Here is a 19,937-nt window from a genome sequence, read left to right on the forward strand (position 1 = left end):
TCAAAGGTCAAAATATAGGTCAGTGTGACCTAGTTTTGCTATTGAAAAAACACTGCTTCACCAAGGAAAACTCATGAAGCATATATGCATTAAGTTTCAGTGACAAGAAATGTATGCAGCATAGCCTGTAAAGGATTTTTTATGTAGGTCAAAGGTAGAAAAGTAAGTCAGAGTGACCTACTTTTGGTAAATGACAAACTGTCTCACCAGGGTCCAGTATTGTGTAATACAAAAGGACACAACACTATAGTGTTATTATCATTTATTACATAACGGGTTTATAAACCATTTTGATATCCTGCATATATGTCATCAGTGTAATAAAGTTAAAAATCAATGGCAACCTGGCAACATGGCAACATAATATGAACCAATGATGATGTCATGTCAGGAATTGATAATGGTACAACAAAATAGCTGTCTCCGTTTGATTTTTGTCCTCCACATCTCTGAATCTAGATCTCTGATGTAAGCTGCAAATTATATAACACTCTCAAGTTACTGTTTGCCTGTCCGACAACTAAGAAACATTTAAATTCTGTCATAATCCATTTCATTTATTGAAGGATTTGAAAATTTCAATACACTTAAAAAAATTCTGTCCAAGTTTAACAATAGTCCCAACAAAAATACCTATCACATATGGAGTACTTGTTTACATGTTCACACCAAATCTGTGTAGGGACATGTATGCACCAAGTCAATTTGAAATCAAAGGACTTCAAAATCAATTAATACACACCTAGGGTATCTTGCTATTAACAGCCAGGGTCATTTAAGGACGTGCCAGGTTTGTGAGGTGGAGGAAAGCCGGAGTGCCCGGAGAAAATCTACCACCTACGGTCAGTACCTGGCAACTGCCCCACATAGATTTCGAACTCGCAACCCAGAGGTGGAGGGCTAGTGATAAAGTGTTGGGACACCTAATTATTAACCACTCGGCCACCGTGGCCCCTCTTGATATCTTGAAAATGTGCAAATCAGTTTTTGGAAATGTAACACCAGTAATTATTAATTATATCTATTTCAATATCTCTACCCTACGGTAGTTGGATCAAACCGAAACCCATGGAGGCATAATGTTCTAGGGTGTCGGACAACTACAAATATATCCTAATTAGCTTAAGAAAATGTCTCCCAAACGGTAAACAAAACCAGCAGGAAGCAACTACTATCTTACCAGGATTACAGAAAGAAGGTGGGATGTTGGAAAATATGCCCAATCTTCATTTTACTATTATTAAACTGCGGTGTGTTCTGGGCATGGGATTGGGGGTCAAATGTCTGGTGGATATATATATTGTCTTTGAGATTGGGCGGTTGTGAGAATTATCTCGTAAAAATGTTCACACGTTCCTCTATACAGGTAACGATTTCTATATATATTGAAGTAATTTAGCCACAAGACCATTAGACCAATGTACCACACATGTACTGCACGTGTGCCCAGTCAAATCACACGTGCTTAAATTTACACGGGAGTGGAGACACATATGAGTCACCAGGACCAAAACGGTTATTTATTCGCACTGTTATTGAACCTCTAAATTAAAACCAAATAAATGAATAAAGTAGTTTTTGCAGGAACGCAAAATACATCCAGACATCTCACGTTTTGTCCCTGTTCTAAAAAAAAACAAGGTAGAATCGAGTCTTTGTTGTCATTTTCATCTTGTCAGCTGATTCGACACTGGTTATTCGGGAGATGTTTTCAGACACAATATACATCAAAGCACACTCAAATGAAGCTTATTGAGTGAAAATGGTCTGTGTTTTACAATTCATTAACTTTGTTCGTTGATCAGATAGAATACCTACCCGTAAACTTGAGAGATCTATATCGTCCAAACTGACGTTCACAGACTGTGTGGCCGCCATATTTGATCTTCATTCGAAAATACACCGCTTCCTCTTGATATCTCGGCTCGGAAAAGCAGTCACCGAGCGGTATTTTACGGCCGATTTTGTCCAGATATTTTCTCAAAAAGTCATTCTATCAGGTCGTCTGCCGACACATGAACCATACTCCGATATGAAGCAAGAATCCTGCCTCGAAATGCCAATCTTAACACCTATATTTACAATGTTAAGTATCGTGACAGATGTGATGCATTCTGGGTAAAGGAAGAGAATCTCGCCGTTGAACTAGGCCTTACACCGGGAAGGGATGAGGTCATCCCAGTCTTTGCGGTTGGGTTTTAGAGCCAAGCCCAACGAATCCATCCTACCACATAGAACGAGACTCTTACATTTATTGAAATCATTATGTTATTGTATATTTGCATTTTAATTTATTTATGTAGAAAATTGATCAAAATATTTCCATTCACAGATTTTTTTTTCTTGAGACTGGCAATGCATTGCAAGCTTAACTCACAACGACTTTTTTTATACAAAGTTACAATACAAAGCCCACAATAACACTCACATTTCAGAAGTCGCGTATATTAATATATATTTGGTACTTTGATACACTAATATCAGTATTAAGCATTATATGATCATGGAATAAAGGAGCTTGATATATCAATTTATTACAACAGTGAAGCTAACCAGACTTTTGCAAAGCTCTGTGGACCATCAGGAAAAAATATGACAGTTGTACCTCATTTCAAATCTTTACAAACTAGGTTGGTAGATCCAGATGGTGATCTGCGATTTGGGGCCGCTGGACTATCTAGCAAGTCGGAAAGTTCAAGTGTTCGATGTTCTGGTTCATAGCACTGACTTTTAAAAATCCGTGATTTCAGCAGAAATGAAGAAATGACCGGTTTTGCTATTTTCACTTTACATTACTCCATGAAGTGTACATTTCGGGAGCTTACTTAATCGTTCCTGATCAAGTCTCCCGTAAATTAATTAATTAATAATCCATATCATGTACACCGCTAGCTACAGGCAAGTACAAATATTTATTCCCTTCAACAAATTTGTGTGCAAAAATAATACAAAAGATTAGACAAGGCACTCTGTGTATACATATTAAATTTGATCAAAATTGGAATACGTCACAAATACATATACAGTTTACTGATATAAGTTATTTACAAACACCATTTCAGTTTTACTTACAATATAGACTTACTAATTGATTACTCAATATTCACACATTTATGACAAGCCAAAGTGGGGAAAAGTCCCCATCTATGGATATCCATAATTCATATATTGATTTCCATAATTCATTTATTGATATCAATAATTATCGAATGAATTATGGAAATCAAAAAATAATCATTGATATCCATAAATCGATTTATTGATATCCATAAATGAGGACTTTTTCCACTCTGGCTCGCTATACACATTAATTCAAATTTAAAACACTAACATTCACACACCCAGCATAAATGCTGACTCATCAAAAAAAAAAATATGTAGGGACGATGATATTATGAATATTTGCCGACAGCGAATACGGTAAACTACTTGTAATAAAATATATAAAATTTCAACAAGTTGACCCAACCACGACATACAGATCCCGAAACCCAATATGATTACTCGATAGTTGTATGCTAGATATTGAGGCGGAGTACATAAACAATCTTCGGGGTGGAATGCATTATTTAATTGTTTACTTTAAATTCAAAAGATAAGCTCAAACATTTTGAGGATGGTTATTAAGCACAGAAAACATATACATGTATATATAACTGCTCATTCTTTAGCAAAGGTACTGGGTACAGGTTGCACAACTTATTCAAAGTCTTTCCTGCAAAGTCAAGGTGACATGAAATACATTTTTTTAAATGAAAGAACTTGGTGATTCAGACAGCGGAACCAATGATGATAATTTTAATACTTCTTCGCTCTATTATACTGACGATATCGTACTTTTGGCTTCAACTCCGGATAAACTGCATGCAGTGTCTAATTGATTATGTTGGATCATGGCGTAAAAATGGTAATTTTTAATATCGGCGAATTTATCCGATTTCTTTATTAACGTTCTCCTGGTCATTCCGTTCGTTCTTGAATATCCGTCGGCATCGGAAAGGATCAACACAACAATATGCAACATTTTACTTTTTTTTAATTGATGACTGAGAGGAGGGGGCTGTTAGAATCCCGAATATATTTCTGAGTTTGCATGGAAATTAATTTGTTATCCTGTTCAGACATCAGAATATCTAAAATGAAGTAGGTTCACGATGAGAGGAATATATGAATACATTACACGGAAGAGCATTATTCTTTTTTCATCATGAGTATTTCATATTCTGGCATGTGGTTGGGCAAATTATAGTTTTCTACATTACTGGCGATTTTGGTGAGAGTTATTAGGGTTTTGAGATAATTGGGAGTAATATAACTGTGCATCCTGAAGAACAATTTAAGTTTTCGACGGCATTGTCTCTGGGTTAAAGGTTTCCAACTCGTTTCAGTATTAAGTGTTTATCTATCAGTGACAATGCGGCAGGCAATTTAGCAACCGTCCTATAGCTCACGACAATTTAGTATATTCTAGTAATATTTTGAGGCGCGGTGGTCTCAAGGTTATGTGACCGAAGGATCGCTAGTTCGAGTCCAGCCAGGGGCGCTGTGTTGTGTCCTTGAACAAGTTACTATACTCCCGTGTGTTACAGTCGACTCAGTTGTTAATGAATACGTGACAGGACAGTGTACGGAATGTCGTGTGTAAGCTGTTAGCGCCAAAATGGCAGCTCCGGCGGCATGGTCGCTAAAGGCCTAATAACCATGGTCAGTAGTTTGTGAACCGCTTTGAGACGGCTTTTTGCTATTATATCATGGCGAAAAAAAATATTATTGCATCATTATTATATTTTTCTTCTGGTAAGGATAATTTAACCAACCACTCCAATGGTAGTTATCAATTAGAACATGACAAATGTCCCTAAAGATCAGCTTTGTAGATTATACATTATGTTACGTTTGATAGCCCTGGTGAGAATGTCTCTCGTTACTTTTATAGATTGTCGTAGTAGTCAGTTAAATTACAATTTCGAGCTAAATTTACCAACAGTCCAAATTGTAGTTGTGGAAATCGCTGTGAGAATGTTAAATATAAATTATTCTTTGAATGTGAACATCATTCTAATTACAGAATTATCTCATTTGATAGCTTAAGGGACTTAAGGTTTTATTGTGTGGCAGTGAAATGCATGCTGATAATATAAAGTTCAGTATTTTGAGACACGTGCATCCTTACATCAAACCTAACCAATTATTTTGTTTTAAAGATTTTAATTAAATATGTACATTGTATAATCAATCGATATTTTCTAGGTTCACTGTATGTATATATGTTTTAATGTATGTCGGGAGAGGGAATTTCTTAAGTTGTAATAGCTTGTACCCAATCCCTTTGTCTCTTTATTTGACAACAAAATGTTTCAACAACATAAAAAATAAATAAATAAATAATTAAAAATTAAAAAAAAAAAACCAATATATCGTCTTTTCTTTTCTTTAAGTGCAGAAAATGCAACTTTATAATATTTATTGATCAGATATTAATACAAAAAAATGGTACGCTCACATGCAAATAATAGGAACCATCTAATTATTTAATGTTCAAACTCAACAATATGCCTATTTCTGTAACATGCAATTTCAGAAGGGACAAATGCAAGCACATGTATATTGCTAACGAGCTTCTATATCAATTCGTGTATGTACGGCACCTACTAGAAATTCTAAATTTGGTACTGTGTCAAATTTAGAGTCAGTTAATGGGAATTCTATATGTCGACAGCACAGAAGAAACTATTCCGGAAGCTATGGGTTTGGTATTTTTCCACAGGGGTTTGACACGTTCCTTTGACCCAGAATGAAAACTTAACACCAGCGTCCGACCTCTTAGATCACCCATTGTGTCAGGCCCCTGTGAATTTCTCGATGTGGAGCCTCATGATTAGTTCTTTTTCGTTTACGGAAAGTGCCGACAGTACCCGATATCAGATCCCAAGTATCCCCTAGTAGAAAGCCGATGGGTTGCCGACAGCGAAGACAATAGCATGACGTCATGATTGGCAAAGTATATAAACCCATTTGTGACGTCACGTACTTGTTGCTGAGCTGTTTAGCAACCGGTAAAGATGGAGATGGCCAGTCTCTCCGCTAATATTAACATTTTATGTTAAATCTTGCCTACCACGATGGATATCAAGTTATTCTTGATACTTGTGGTAATGCTTAGCGCATTGCAGCAAGGTCCTGCTGCTTATCGGGACTTTACGTGGTAAGTTTGGACGTTTATTTCGTCGATTACACGTGCATCCCAGTATACCGCTGTCAAATGCATATATGTCGTTTCTGAATTCATAAATAAATATTGTTAAAAATACTCTTAACTTTATATCTTTATTTGTGTAGCGTGGAGCCCGAACCAGGATATGCCAAAAGAATATTTTATTACTTTACTGCGAGAGAAATTGAGAGAATGTGTCCAGCGAGAGCCGATCTTATGTGGGTAAGTATGGCATAATCTTATAAGTAATAGTAGGTAAATTTCAACAATGTCATACATTTAGAAAGATTTCGTTATTTCTGTTTCTCCAGCGTGAACATTGTATATTTACCAAATCCCTTCTTTACTCTTGAAGCGAGCCTATCGAAAATTTTAGATACTCCGTGTGGTTCGAATTTTAATCATTTGATCATTTAATGCAATGAAATGACAGTTAAGCAATTATATATTGATACTGATTTATAATCGTCAATTAATTCGTTTCAGCGAATTGGAAGCGAGGTATTTTGCAATCTCCTCGGCGTCCTTATAACCATACTGTTGGGTTATGCGCCAACGATTAGAAACAACACCAGAGAGAGATGGACAGCCATGATTTCCATGTTCCAGGAATGGAGAACTCGTAAGTAATAGTCATAACATGACCATTAAACTTTATCTTATAATGGATTTCAATTGTCTCTCATAGTATTCGCATTAGTTCGATTGTTGATGGGCAGAACCCTTGTATTTCTAAGATACGGATTGACTTTAGATTATATACTTGTACAGGTCCTTCCCTCTGTCCCCACTGCGGAACAGCTCCATGCCAGGTGAAGCGGAGATCACTCTGGAAGCCCTCCGGATCCCGTAAAAGGGACAACGCGAATTTCAAGGAGCGTTCAAACGCAATGATGTTGTTTCAACTATGGGCTAGAGCTGTCTGCGGTGCTTACAAAGGAACTCCCACAGGATGACCTGTACTGGCAGAGGAAATTCTGTCACCAATTCGAGGAAAAGCATATGGTTCTTTTCCCATTGTGTATCCAGAGGCAAATCAACTACTGGTATCCCGTCCCTCGCTAGCTATGATGATGATGATGGTGATGGTGGTGATGATGATGATGATGATGAGGAGGAGGAGGAGGAGGAGGAGGAGGAGTTTGTTGTGAAGAATCCTGATGATGGAAAGGAAGTTGTGGGAGTGATGTCATCGGTTTTTGTTATGGTGGCTTATTATCTTAACTCGCGATAAAATGTTATCGTTGAAATATGTACAACTGTCTGATGATAAAATGTACCACGTGATATATCACTCATTAAAATGTATGTTGTTATTTACCACTAGAGTTGTGTTGTAATACATTACTATATTACCTGGATGCTAACTCCGTAATATCATGATAAATCAGACCTTAAATTAAAAAAAAACCCAATTGATTTTAACCCATTTTTTGTATCTTTGTATGTACAGGGAGATCGGCACAATTTATACGTAGCCCTGTATAATCTTACACACAATTTTACACACTTATATACTTTTGAGAGAACTTACGGCTGATTCCGGTACTCTTCATCAATGATGCAGTTACATGTACGGAATCTGCCGAGATGTGACGAATGCTAACTCGCGGCCTTCTTTCTCGTTAACGGAAACTACCGAAAACACCTGATTGGCTGACAGCTATACAGGAGAGATTCAGGAAACAATCAAAAACTGTTAATTGTTTCATCTCGGGACGTTATATTGGGGAAAACACTCGAATTGTTTATGATATTATGCAATATGCAGAAGATAAAAATATACCTGGAATGTTGTTGATTATTGATTTTGAAAAGGCTTTTGACTCTGTTTCCTGGAAGTTTATTGATAAAGTTCTCGATTTTTTTAAATTTGGGAAAGATATTAAGAAATGGGTGAAGGTTCTACAAAACAATTCAAGCTCAGCGATTAATCAAGGGGGAAATCTGTCTCCATTTTTTGAAATAGAGAGAGGCTGTAGGCAGGGAGACCCAATTGCACCATACATATTTATAATGTGTGCTGAAATCTTAGCTATTAGAATAAGGAATAATAATAATATAAAAGGTATTGATGTTGATAATATTCCTATTTTACTGTCTCAATATGCTGATGACACTTCACTGATCTTGGATGGAACAGAGAAATCCCTTAAAGAATCTATTGATGAATTAAAATCTTTTGCAAAAATATCAGGATTGAAAATAAATGTATCTAAAACCCAGGCTATTTGGATTGGAAGCAAAAAATATAGTGATGAAGTTGTCTACCCTGAACTGAATCTACAGTGGGGAAATCAAACATTTACACTTTTAGGAATTGAATTTCATGTTGACCTTCATCGAATACCTAAACTAAATTATGATAAGAAATTAGTAAAGTTAAAGGCACTTATTAGAATTTGGGAACGACGAGTCTTAACTCCAATCGGTAGAATTCATATTATAAAGGCTTTATTAATTTCTCAGTTCAATCATCTCTTTATCTCTTTGCCAAATCCAGATGAGAATTTCCTGAAAAAATTAAACACAGAATTGTATTGTTTTCTTTGGAAAAGTAAAATAGATAAGGTGAAAAGAGATGTAACTATTAAAAAATACATTGATGGGGGGCTAAAAATGTTACATGTGAAGTCATTTATTGAATCTTTGAAGCTAACATGGTTAAGGAGACTTTTTACAAGTTCAAGTAAATGGCAGTTAATTCTTAGATCTTTTGCTGATGATCACCTTATGGCTAACTGTGGGATGGAATATATCTCAATATGTCACAATAAATGTAAAAATCTATTCTGGAAAGATGTCTTTAAAGCATGGATAAAACTCTCTAACAAAAACAATTTATATGAATCCCCAGATATGTTGGCTAAAACACCAATTTGGTATAATAAATTAATTAAAGTAGATAATCAGAATATTTTTTATCAAGATTGGTACAATAAAGGAATTATTGTAATTAGTGACTTAATAAACAAAAACAATAATTCATTTTACTCCTTCGAAGAATTTCAACGAGTCTTTGATATTAATACAAACATCCTTAAATATCAAGGACTTATCTCAGCTATTAGAAAACATATTCAGAAACAGGAACTATCATCTCCTATATACCCATTTATACCAATTGATATGGAAATTCTTTTTCGCAGTAAAAAGGGAACAAAAGACTTTTACTATTTACTCAGTAAAAATAACATAATATCCACTGGAAGAAAAAAATGGGATATCTTCAACTTTGATAATGAAACATGGAGGAAAATATACAAATTGCCATTTTATATAACCAAAAATTCAAAACTACAGTGGCTACAATATAGAATTAATCAACACATCTTAACAACAAATTCATTTCTATTTAAGGCAGGAATAGCAGAAAATCCGTATTGCTACTGGTGCAAAACTGATATTGAAACAATAGAACATACACTTTGGGAATGTGATAAGGTGCAAGTTATGTTACAAAATTTTGAGTTTTTATTAGATTCTTTAATGATACCTTTCGCATATAATAAGGAAACTTTTATTTTTGGATTATATAATCAAGATGGAATAAGAACACCAATAGACAGTACAATCATTTTAATTATTAAACAGTATATTTATTCAACAAGGTGTCTACAAAATAATTTATCTTTGACTGGTCTCAAAAAAACTATTAAAGATCATTATGTTACACAAAAATATATTGCAATGGGTAAAGGGGACAAGTATAAGGAAAATTTTCAAAATGAATGGAAAAAGTGGCAAAAATTACTTAATATCTCTTAGAACTTCAATTTGCTGATTATTGTCCTTAGATTCTTATGTACTGCTATACTTTGTAATGTTATATTTAACCAAAGTTAATACATATTATTGTTTCTATAAGATTTCAAAATAAAATTTTATTGCTATAATCATATGTGATGACACTTGCTGACGACAATACATGTTTAAATCCTCTTGTCTTTCCCTTGCCAGTCTTCATTCATATACAGTAAAGCTGGTCTAATTATAAGTCAGACCTAAATTGTCTTACCAGCAATTCTGTCTGTCCTGGGTACATTTGGGTTAGACTACAGTCCATACTGTAAATATTAGATTTTCTGATACCTCTCTCTGTCTCTCTCTCCCTCTCTCTCTCTGTCTCTATGTCTGTCTTTGTTACTATATATATGTCTTTGTCCATGTTTCTTGTTTCGTTCCTATTGCGTTATTGTTATGATTTTTCTGTTTGCTCTACAACTTCTCTTCTGCTTTCTTCCTTTCTTTAAATACAGTGGGAAAGTAACATTAAGAAAGTTCATCAAAAGTGAATGATTTTATGAATCTGGATTAAGATGTGTGTATTTGTGTTTGATCATCTACAATTCTATGGTGCTGTAATAATGATTATTCTGAATACAATTGTATACTATGTACTTTACACTGTATGAAAATCTCTGAAAAAATAAAACAAATACAAAAAAAAAAAAAAAACTGTTAATTGGGGAATTTTGGTGTTACCAAATTTTGGCTTTTTTCTTTAAAAAATCAAAAAAACATTTCTTGTAGGTTGATTTTATTTTGGAGTCTCCGATATCCATGTTGCGATACGAATTTCTGGCTTCTAAGCCGGAGAAAATGTTTTATTTTTCCCCTGCGTTGAAATTCCATCATCACAATCTTAATGTTCACCATATCCTTTTTTAATCTATAACGTTCGAAAAATGTTTTAAAAACAGTTTGGTAAATGCACGTTGAATCTGACGTGTGTTCCAGAAAAACCTGATACAAAGCAGGCCACTGTTTCGTCATCCTCAGCTGATATTTTCAACATTTTTTTTATTCTTTCCAAACATTCTGTATTGCCTTATATATATATATATTTTTATTATTATTAGTTAATTTATTTATTTATTATCTATTTTTTTTTTTTTTTTTTTTTTTCAATTCAATTCAATTTATGGACTTTAAAGCTTTACATCTCATCGGTACATGGAGTGTCCTTTAAGTTAGGATAAATTGATGAAACTGAGGTCGATTATGCGAAAAATGCTTCCTGGTCCGTGTCGCCACATTGGATCAGATGCGATAAATCAAATGCGGTCACCTGCCCGGCCACGTGTGGTTTCTCAGGGTACCATGGCTTCCTCAAACGGTAACCTTCCTTATAAGCGTAATTAATATAAGTTGATATAACTTGTTTCGCAATTATAAAATAAATCTATTTTATATTTTCATCTTAATCGATGGCTCAGGAAACGCACAGAAGAGTAGTTCCACAGGGGCTTGTCAAAATTCACCAACCCAGTCACTTTATACTGTAAACTATGGGTTGGGAATTCATAGTGTGCCAAGTCCCTGCGACTAGATAGATGTGACAATCAAGGGACATAACTCTAACGGCATTATAGGAACAACATTGCGAATATTTTCTGAGCAATTTCATATAGCGGGCTTTTTGTTTTATTAGTGTCGTGTTAGGAATTGCTTCTCAGGGGGCAGTCTGGAAGAAAATTAGGACAATTTAGGAAAAAAAATTGCTTTATTTTGAAGGTATAGCAATTCTGACTATCAGAGGGGAGCTTCGTTATCATTTTGTCTCGGTTCTGATGCTAAAGGTTCTTGCAGGTGTGAATTGAAATTTCTTCCAAAGAAACTTGCCTTCGGATTTTTCTTTGGTCCAGTTTAACCAAGCAGATTTTAGGTTTGATAGATTGCGTTCCATGTCACGGTATGACTAATTATATCAATTACTGTGTTTGATTAGAATCATATCCCTATTACCTAGTTTCATCATTCATATTTCGTTGGTAGATAAACGAATATAGATAACAGCGGTTTTGTTTATTTATTTATTTATTTATTTATTTTAAATGATGTGTACGCAACTGCGTATATATTAGTTACATGTCAGTTTCTTTTTACTTACTCAAGTAAATCCAGCTTGTGAAGTTGGTGTTATTGTAATAAAAATTGATGACGTTATAATAGTGGTCAAATCACCATAATTGATTTACAATTATCGTATTCTTACTCCTATCGTATTGGAAAGCTGCAGAGCAAACGGAAGTATTTGTTCATTGATGACTATGTTTATACTGGCACATTTAACATTTTCGTTCGAAATTTTTTTTTTTAAAGTCAAAATATTTATTTCCCCCGCGAGATGACCAGGTGTCTCCCGAACATGTCTCCTTTCGCCATGAAACTGGAAATGTGGCTTCGTATGAACGACATACCACATGAGGTAGCTCTATGATTGTTTAATCTGTATCCCAATATGTAATTACTAGTATGAATTTGCTCAATTTGTTAATATAACGACACCGGATATTGCTACTACATAGATGACGGTCAACATCAACATCACCATCAGTATCAAATCACGATACGATTTTCTCTGTTAACCCGAGGTTTATAACAGAGTGTATTTATAAATAGATTTTCACATTACAGATCGATTGATGTTGGTTGATTGGTTGGTTAACAGGTAAATAACTAACTATGGCCACTGTCAATCTGTGGCAAATTGACAATATACCCATTCTGTCTCAGTAACACACTGGAAAAGATATATGCTCAGTCACTTTTAAATATTCGTGACCTATTTTCGAAATATTTAGAAACAGGAACTAAACTTTAGGAATTTAATAAAATATATATATTGCTTCACTTTCGATTTGTCTGATGAACGTAACAAAGTGTAGAGTCACCAAAACGCCAGATAAACCAGACAACTGTTCTTTTAATTAAGATAAACCAGTTAACTTTGCTTTTGTTTAACATAAGTTTGGTTTGGTTTATTTTGTTTAACGTCCTATTAACAGCCAAGGTCATTAAGGACGGCCTCACGTGCGTGCGACATGCATGCGTGTGGTGAGTGCGTATGTGTGTTTTGGGAGGCTGCAGTATGTTCGTGTTAGGTCTCCTTGTGATAGGCCGGAACTTTTGCCGATTTATAGTGCTACCTCACTGAAGCATACTGCCGAAGACACCCAGCAGGACACCCCACCCGGTCACATTATACTGACAACGGGCGAACCAGTCGTCCCACTTCTTGTATGCTGAGCGCTAAGCAGGAGCAGCAACTACCACTTTTAAAGACTCCGGTATGTCTCGGCCAGGGGACAGAACCCAAAGCCTTCCTCACAGGGCGAACGCTCAACTATAGGCCAAATAGTGAGGCAGTATCAAGGGAGACGTTAGGAAGAAGAAAGCTGTTCAGAAAGAAGAGAAACGATAAGATCCCAAATTTAGTCGCCTCTTACGATCATGCAATGGGGGCAGCAGGTACAATTCTTACGCCCTACCTGCAGGGTCCATTAGTCACGACCTTTGTATATATTCCATTAGTGTAAATAAGCACCGGTCAATGTGGCTTGTGCAAAGTGTTAGATACAGTCTCTGTCACTCAGCTGACGGAGCATGCTTCTTTGGCTCAGGAGGTAGACTCGTGGCTTATCACACCGGAGATCCGAGTTCGATTTCTGTAGGAATGTGTTTTTTTCTCTGTTCTTCCTTCCAGTTATTTCAAAGTTCAAACTAGGGAACGAAACTTTGTGTGAATGTAAAACATGTGAATGTGTTTGTGTGTTTCATCTTTTCCATGTCCCACGAGCAGGTAATAGACCACATCGGATTCTCCAGGAAAAAGCAAAGTCCCTTTGTCATGTTTAATGAGGAGGAAATACCGGATTCTAACTTCATCGTGGAGACACTGGCGACGTATTTCAACAAAGAACTTTATCCCAGCGTGTCCCCAGAGCTCAAGGCGGTCGGGATATCGTTCTTAAAAATGGTGGAGGAAAATTCAATCTGGTATGTTTAACAAAAGAATTAAAAGTTGATGATATTAAAGTCATGTCTAGAGTGCGAACAGTCTGTTAGTTTTGGTAGATTTAATATGTTTGACTTATCATATGCGGGATCTACCGTACTGAGTGCAAACCGTCGTTTCGAGAGTGATCTCCCCTAGTTGGTTATATTATACATTGTCACGACCGATTGACACTCGTCACATCTCGGCCGATTCCGTATCTACTTTTTTTATGAATGGTACCGGAATCGGCCGAGGTTAGCCGAATGGACCGATTGGATGTGTAATGTACATTTCCTTATAAGGGAAGAACTGTTTTGTTTAGAAGCTGTGATAGGTATTTATTTATTCATTTAATTCTAGACACGCACTGACGCATGTTGTTGTTGTTCTATGAACAATATGTACTTTTGTTTGGTGTTGCTAACAGGCTGTTCAGATTGTAGTTTTAATTCATTAATTTACATCAGCCAATCAAATAACAGCATGTCTGACCTAACTGTAATATGTATAAATTTTTGGTATCGTTTTATACTCCTGTATAACTATGTTTGCGACAAATTCGACCTTGACCCTTCGGCACAAATTGACCCCGATGACACAACATAATCTAATTGCTTTTAGAATCATTTTCGCCTCTGATATTACCATGTGATCAATCATAGTACTTGCCGGTACTCTTTGTAATAAAGACAAACTTTTACGTGGTTTAGTTGTTGCTAATGTCACCGTCGACGAACTAAAGTCCTTTTACGTCATAATTTAATTGCATCTGGTGACGTCATATACATTACTAGTATTATGTACACAATTAAAACGTAGTTTTAAAAAGAAAGGTGATTCTTAGGGTGCCCTACGTTTTATTGTTGACCCGGGGAGTTGTTCTAACAAACATTTATTTATGTCTTAGCAATGATTTTGTTATTCAGGGTTATTTGAGAAAAGCGTTAGGGAAAGGGTACTTAAAAGAAATTACTAAAATTCGACTGTCAGCTTATGATTGAAATGTAGAAAAAGGTCGTTATCAAAATATCCAGCGACACTTGAGAATTTGTTCTGTATGTAATCTAAATGATGTCGAAGATGAATTTCATTTTATTCTAAAATGCCCATGTTATTCTGATATTCGTAAGAAATATTTGAAAAGTTACTTTTAAAAAAAACAACAAGTATGTTAAAATTGACACAATTATTTAACGGGCAAAATACCAAAGAATTAGAAAAATTGGCCAAATACATCAAAGTGGCAAATGTCAAAAGAGCTTCTTTAACATAGTTATGCTCTCCGAGTATATTGTCTCTGTCACGAATCTATGTTTTCTTGTTTTGTCTGATGTTGTCAATGTTATGTAAAATTTGTATAGTATGTATGTATATGATACTGATGAGTCGGAAGACTCAAAGTCAATAAAGAACTTGAACTTGTACTCTATAATGCTTGAAAAAGATGGATGTATTTACTGCCGATGACATTTTAAACATATCCACAGAAATTAATTTTTGTCCCCTGATAATGGCCTCCGGAGTGTCGGCGTTTTAAAGTTTCTGTAAAAGCAAAACTAACTCCGTACTTTGCTGTTTTCAGGACCATATTTCTGTATCGCCATGTTCACCACCAGGCGGATTATAAGAAGTATGTGAGATATAATGAGGTAGATGAAGTGAACGAAGCGATTGGAGCCGACATCGGGAACAATGTACGTCGAACTTTCCCAGATTTAGACCCATGAACCTGTCTGGCAACCTCGCAATATCGCTTGGTCGAATTAAGGTCGAGATCATGAGAACACGGATTAGGACCAAAGGGACTTAGTTATAGTCTACATGTATTTGGACCTTCCTTGGTGTGTATAGCACATTTTGAGACGTTTTGGGGGGCTAGATTAAAATTCGGTAAAAATGTCATCCCCTTTGTTCATATATAAATGTGCTATATACACCAAGGAAGGTCCAAATACGTGTAGACTGTAACTAATTCCCAGGTCCCTGTGACTAGGACCATCTCGCGATCTCGATTTAAAGTCGTCAGACCGAGATTTCGAGGTTCCAGATGGCTCTAACCGGACCATCTCCCGATCTCGATTTAAAGTCGTCAGACCGAGATTTCGAGGTTCCAGATGGCTCTAACCGGACCATCTCCCGATCTCGATTTAAAGTCGTCAGAGCGAGATTTCGAGGTTCGAGATAGCTTTAACCGGACCACCTAGCGATCTCGATTGAAAGTCGTCAGAGCGAGATTTCGAGGTTCGAGATAGCTTTAACCGGACCATCTAGCGATCTCGATTGAAAGTCGTCAGAGCGAGATTTCGAGATTGCGAAATGGCCTTAACTTGACACCATACTGTATGTATCTGTTCGTTGCGTTGCGTTCTCCTGTAGATATCTAAAAGTGTTTTATCTCTGATTTCTTGCCTTATCCTTCATTATTCTTGCGATGAATAACTAGACGTTATAAGCTATTGTCTTTCTTTCCCCTTCATCTGGCGACAAAAACGTAATTACAGCAAAGAAAAATATTCCAAAGACAATTTACTGTTATGAACATTTAATGAGGTTGATACGGTCATGATATCAACCTTTGGTAACCGATTAAAATGTCTTACTCCCGGGACGAACCTGTACTATTTTAGCATGGCGCTGCATTGACGTTCAGAGGTTCGGTGATGGGTACGAATCGTAGGAAGCAATAATAATAATGATAAATAGATAAATAGATAAATAAATCAAAGGCTGATGATTTTGAGTACCGTACTGGTGGATCTATATATAGTAACCGAGGTTTGCCGTAACCTGCATGTCTCGTTTTGATTCATCTGAATAGAGACATGATTCAGCATTACACCTGTACGTGCCGTTCATTTGAAATCCAATATTGAAAATTATCAGCATAAAATTTATTGAATTATACGGCCGGTGCAATTTTCTATCTTTATTTTGACATTTCTTTTGACTTCTATCCAGTTTCCTCAGTTGCTTCTAGTTACCAATACTTAGACCCTTAGCATTACTGACGAGTCATATTGACGAAACAGCTGTTAAGTGTGGTTTTATCAAAAGCTCTACTGTATCAAACACTTAATTTGCATTGGAAGGTGCAAATATCTTGCGTGCATTTCACACAATCCTTTGAATACAATATTTTGGCTTTTGGACAAAATTCTGTCTCGCAAAAGGGGGGGGGGGGGGGGGGGGGGGGGGGGACTCGCAAAGAGGGGGGGGGGGGGGGGGGGGGGGGGACTCGCCCACACCGTTTATAACATCAACATAATTTACTACTTAACACTTTACAATAGAATGTTCCCTATCTTCGAATATTAGATCGAACTATTTACACCAGTATTACTATGTCAGTTCAAACTTGGATTTTATTGCATCAACAATCACTTCATACTGAAACGGACTGTGAACCTTTAACCCAGAGACGATCCCGTCGAAAACTTCAACTGTTCTTTAAGATACACAGTCATATTACTCCCTAGGGATGGTCGGGAGGCACAGTGGTAACACACTCTCCTTTCACCTAGGCGGCCAGGGTTCGATTCCCCGATCGCCGTGAAAAGGTATGGGGTCACCTGCCCGGCCACGTGGGTTTTCCCTGTCTCCTCCCACAGTAAGACCCATCGCGCGCTTCAATCCGAGCCAACAAGCATGGTTGACATAAGTTTATAGAACTTGTTTCGCAATTGTTGTAAAATAAATAAAGTTAATTTACATAAAAAACACTGCTTAATTCTCCCCTGTAATAATGTAATAATTATTACAACTATAATGATCATATATGAATATAACGCATTGTTTTATACGTTAATTAATCTTATTTCAGGGTAAATAGTGATTGTAATTATTGTTACTAATTTGTTGTAATACTAGTGTACTAATACTCTACTTCATCCGAGTTATACTATAGTAAAACAGCTGCTGTACCATCGTCACTGACAGAGCAACTGTACATTTACTTTTGCTGATTGTAGCACAAGTAATTAACCGATTGCATTTTTGAATTGATATCTCGTTATTTGTGTAGAGTAAATTTTTTTCAGGACTATGTTTTCAGTTGAAGGACCGAGCTTGGAAACATGGCATTGGTCGCCATAGTAACGAAGAAATTTACAAGATAGGCTGTGACGACGTTAGGGCTATTTCAAACTTCCTTGGAACAAAGACATATTTCCTCGGGGATTTCCCAACATTGGTAAGGATTTGTTACAGAAACTATCTGAAATAAACAAGTACAACAAAAAACCTTCGGTAACAATTCTCAGCTAAATGATTACATATACTTCTTAAGTAACAATTCCCAGGTAAACTATTATATATACTTCTTAAGTAACAATTCCCAGGTAAACTATTATATATACTTCTTAAGTAACAATTCCCAGGTAAACTATTATATATACTTCTTAAGTAACAATTCCCAGGTAAACTATTATATATACTTCTTAAGTAACAATTCCCAGGTAAACTATTATATATACTTCTTAAGTAACAATTGTCAGGTAAACTATTATATATACTTCTTAAGTAACAATTCTCAGAATAATTTTTATTTCCTTATTCCCGATTACGTCATTTGAAAAGTTAATGACGAAGATTATAGGAAAAAATGTTACAATAAAGTGCGATCTCGCTGAAATATCGTACCAGATCACGTGACACATTGTTTAACCTGAGGAACTTACTCATCAATCAAGACCTTCTACCTATAATTAACTAACTGATAAGGATGCTTTGAGGCGATATTAGTGATTTGCCTGAGATCACGTGACAAATATGAAAATACAATAATTGTCGAAATCTGCTGCTGTGTTTTTACATTTTTATAATTTCTATTCTTAATTGGTATTTTGGTGACAGAAATAAAACAAAGGAAGGAGGTGCGTTTTCTGTTTGACGGTTTTGACGATCGGAGACAAACTCATCAGACGTATTTCTGTCCTACAGATTGACTGTACGCTGTTTGGATTCCTGACCCAGATCACATGTGTCCCGATGGACTTTCCGATGATGCAGGTTATCCGGGAAGAATGTCCGAACATTCTGGACTATGTCGATAGACTGAAGGTCCAGTTCTGGCCCCACTGGGATGACCAGAAAATATGACAACCAACCTGAGAGAATCTAATACTGATTTGACTTGAATCGATATGGCGAATGTCATCGATGAATCAGACGGCGGTCGCCCTTTAGATCACGTGGTCTATTTCTTCATGTCCAAGGTCCTCCATGGAAATGTATAGTTTGTTAATATTTCGTTCGTTTTATCGATTTTAACAGAAAATAAATTTACAATTCAACACCTGTATTCTGTTGTTTACTATTTTAGTGAGTGGGTTCTGTTGTTTACTATTTTAGTGAGTAAATTCTGTTGTTTACTGTTTTAGTGAGCGTATTATGTTGTTTACTGTTTTAGTGAGTGGATTCTGTTGTTTACTGTTTTAGTGAGCGTATTCTGTTGTTTACTGTTTTAGTGTATTTGGTTCAGTTGTTTACTGTTTTAGTGAGTGGATTCTGTTGTTTACTGTTTTAGTGAGCGGATTCTGTAGTTTACTGTTTTAGTGAGTGGATTCTGTTGTTTACTGTTTTAGTGAGTGGATTCTGTTGTTCACTGTTTTAGTGAGCGGATTCTGTTATTCACTGTTTTAGTGAGCGTATTCTGTTGTTTACTGTTTTAGTGAGCGGATTCTGTTGTTCACTGTTTTAGTGAGCGTATTCTGTTGTTTACTGTTTTAGTGAGCGTATTCTGTTGTTTACTGTTTTATAGCTGCGATAACGTAGCTCTGGACGACGGACGGATAATTTTTGACAGATGGTCGTCGTCAGAGCTACGATTCCCTCCCATTGCTCGTAATGTAGCAAAACAGTGAACCTCGAAAATGCTACAAATAGCGGATATCGTTTAACTTTGGAGTAATAGTTCGTATAATGAAACATTTCTAATTCAAT

The 19,937-nt window shown here is 36.0% G+C and overlaps 3 protein-coding genes across 15 annotated transcripts in view; 2 read left to right on the forward strand and 1 right to left on the reverse strand.

The window, feature by feature from the left end:
- Positions 1-2,103, reverse strand: part of LOC117342172 (misshapen-like kinase 1) — a 116,771-nt gene extending 114,668 nt beyond the window's left edge. For all 13 annotated transcript variants that reach the window (XM_033904195.1, XM_033904192.1, XM_033904194.1 and 10 more), the window contains exon 1: positions 1,819-2,103. In XM_033904195.1, the coding sequence (XP_033760086.1) occupies positions 1,819-1,878 (60 nt within the window). In that variant the 5' untranslated portion in view covers positions 1,879-2,103. The remainder of the gene's footprint in view (positions 1-1,818) is intronic.
- Positions 2,104-6,033: 3,930 nt separating this feature from the next.
- On the forward strand, positions 6,034-7,503 carry LOC117342042. Its single transcript, XM_033904007.1, has 4 exons — positions 6,034-6,205; positions 6,340-6,436; positions 6,701-6,836; positions 6,986-7,503. Exons 1-4 carry the CDS (start codon positions 6,123-6,125, stop codon positions 7,168-7,170), a joined length of 501 nt encoding a protein of 166 aa, XP_033759898.1. The 5' UTR covers positions 6,034-6,122; the 3' UTR covers positions 7,171-7,503.
- A 4,834-nt stretch (positions 7,504-12,337) lies between these two features.
- LOC117342608 (failed axon connections-like) lies at positions 12,338-19,290 on the forward strand. Its single transcript, XM_033904805.1, has 5 exons — positions 12,338-12,425; positions 13,800-13,996; positions 15,580-15,691; positions 18,049-18,186; positions 18,936-19,290. Exons 1-5 carry the CDS (start codon positions 12,345-12,347, stop codon positions 19,092-19,094), a joined length of 687 nt encoding a protein of 228 aa, XP_033760696.1. The 5' UTR covers positions 12,338-12,344; the 3' UTR covers positions 19,095-19,290.
- The last annotated feature ends 647 nt before the right edge of the window (positions 19,291-19,937 follow it).

This window comes from Pecten maximus, chromosome 14 (genome assembly GCF_902652985.1).
Source record: "Pecten maximus chromosome 14, xPecMax1.1, whole genome shotgun sequence".
Taxonomy (NCBI): Eukaryota; Metazoa; Mollusca; class Bivalvia; order Pectinida; family Pectinidae; genus Pecten; species Pecten maximus.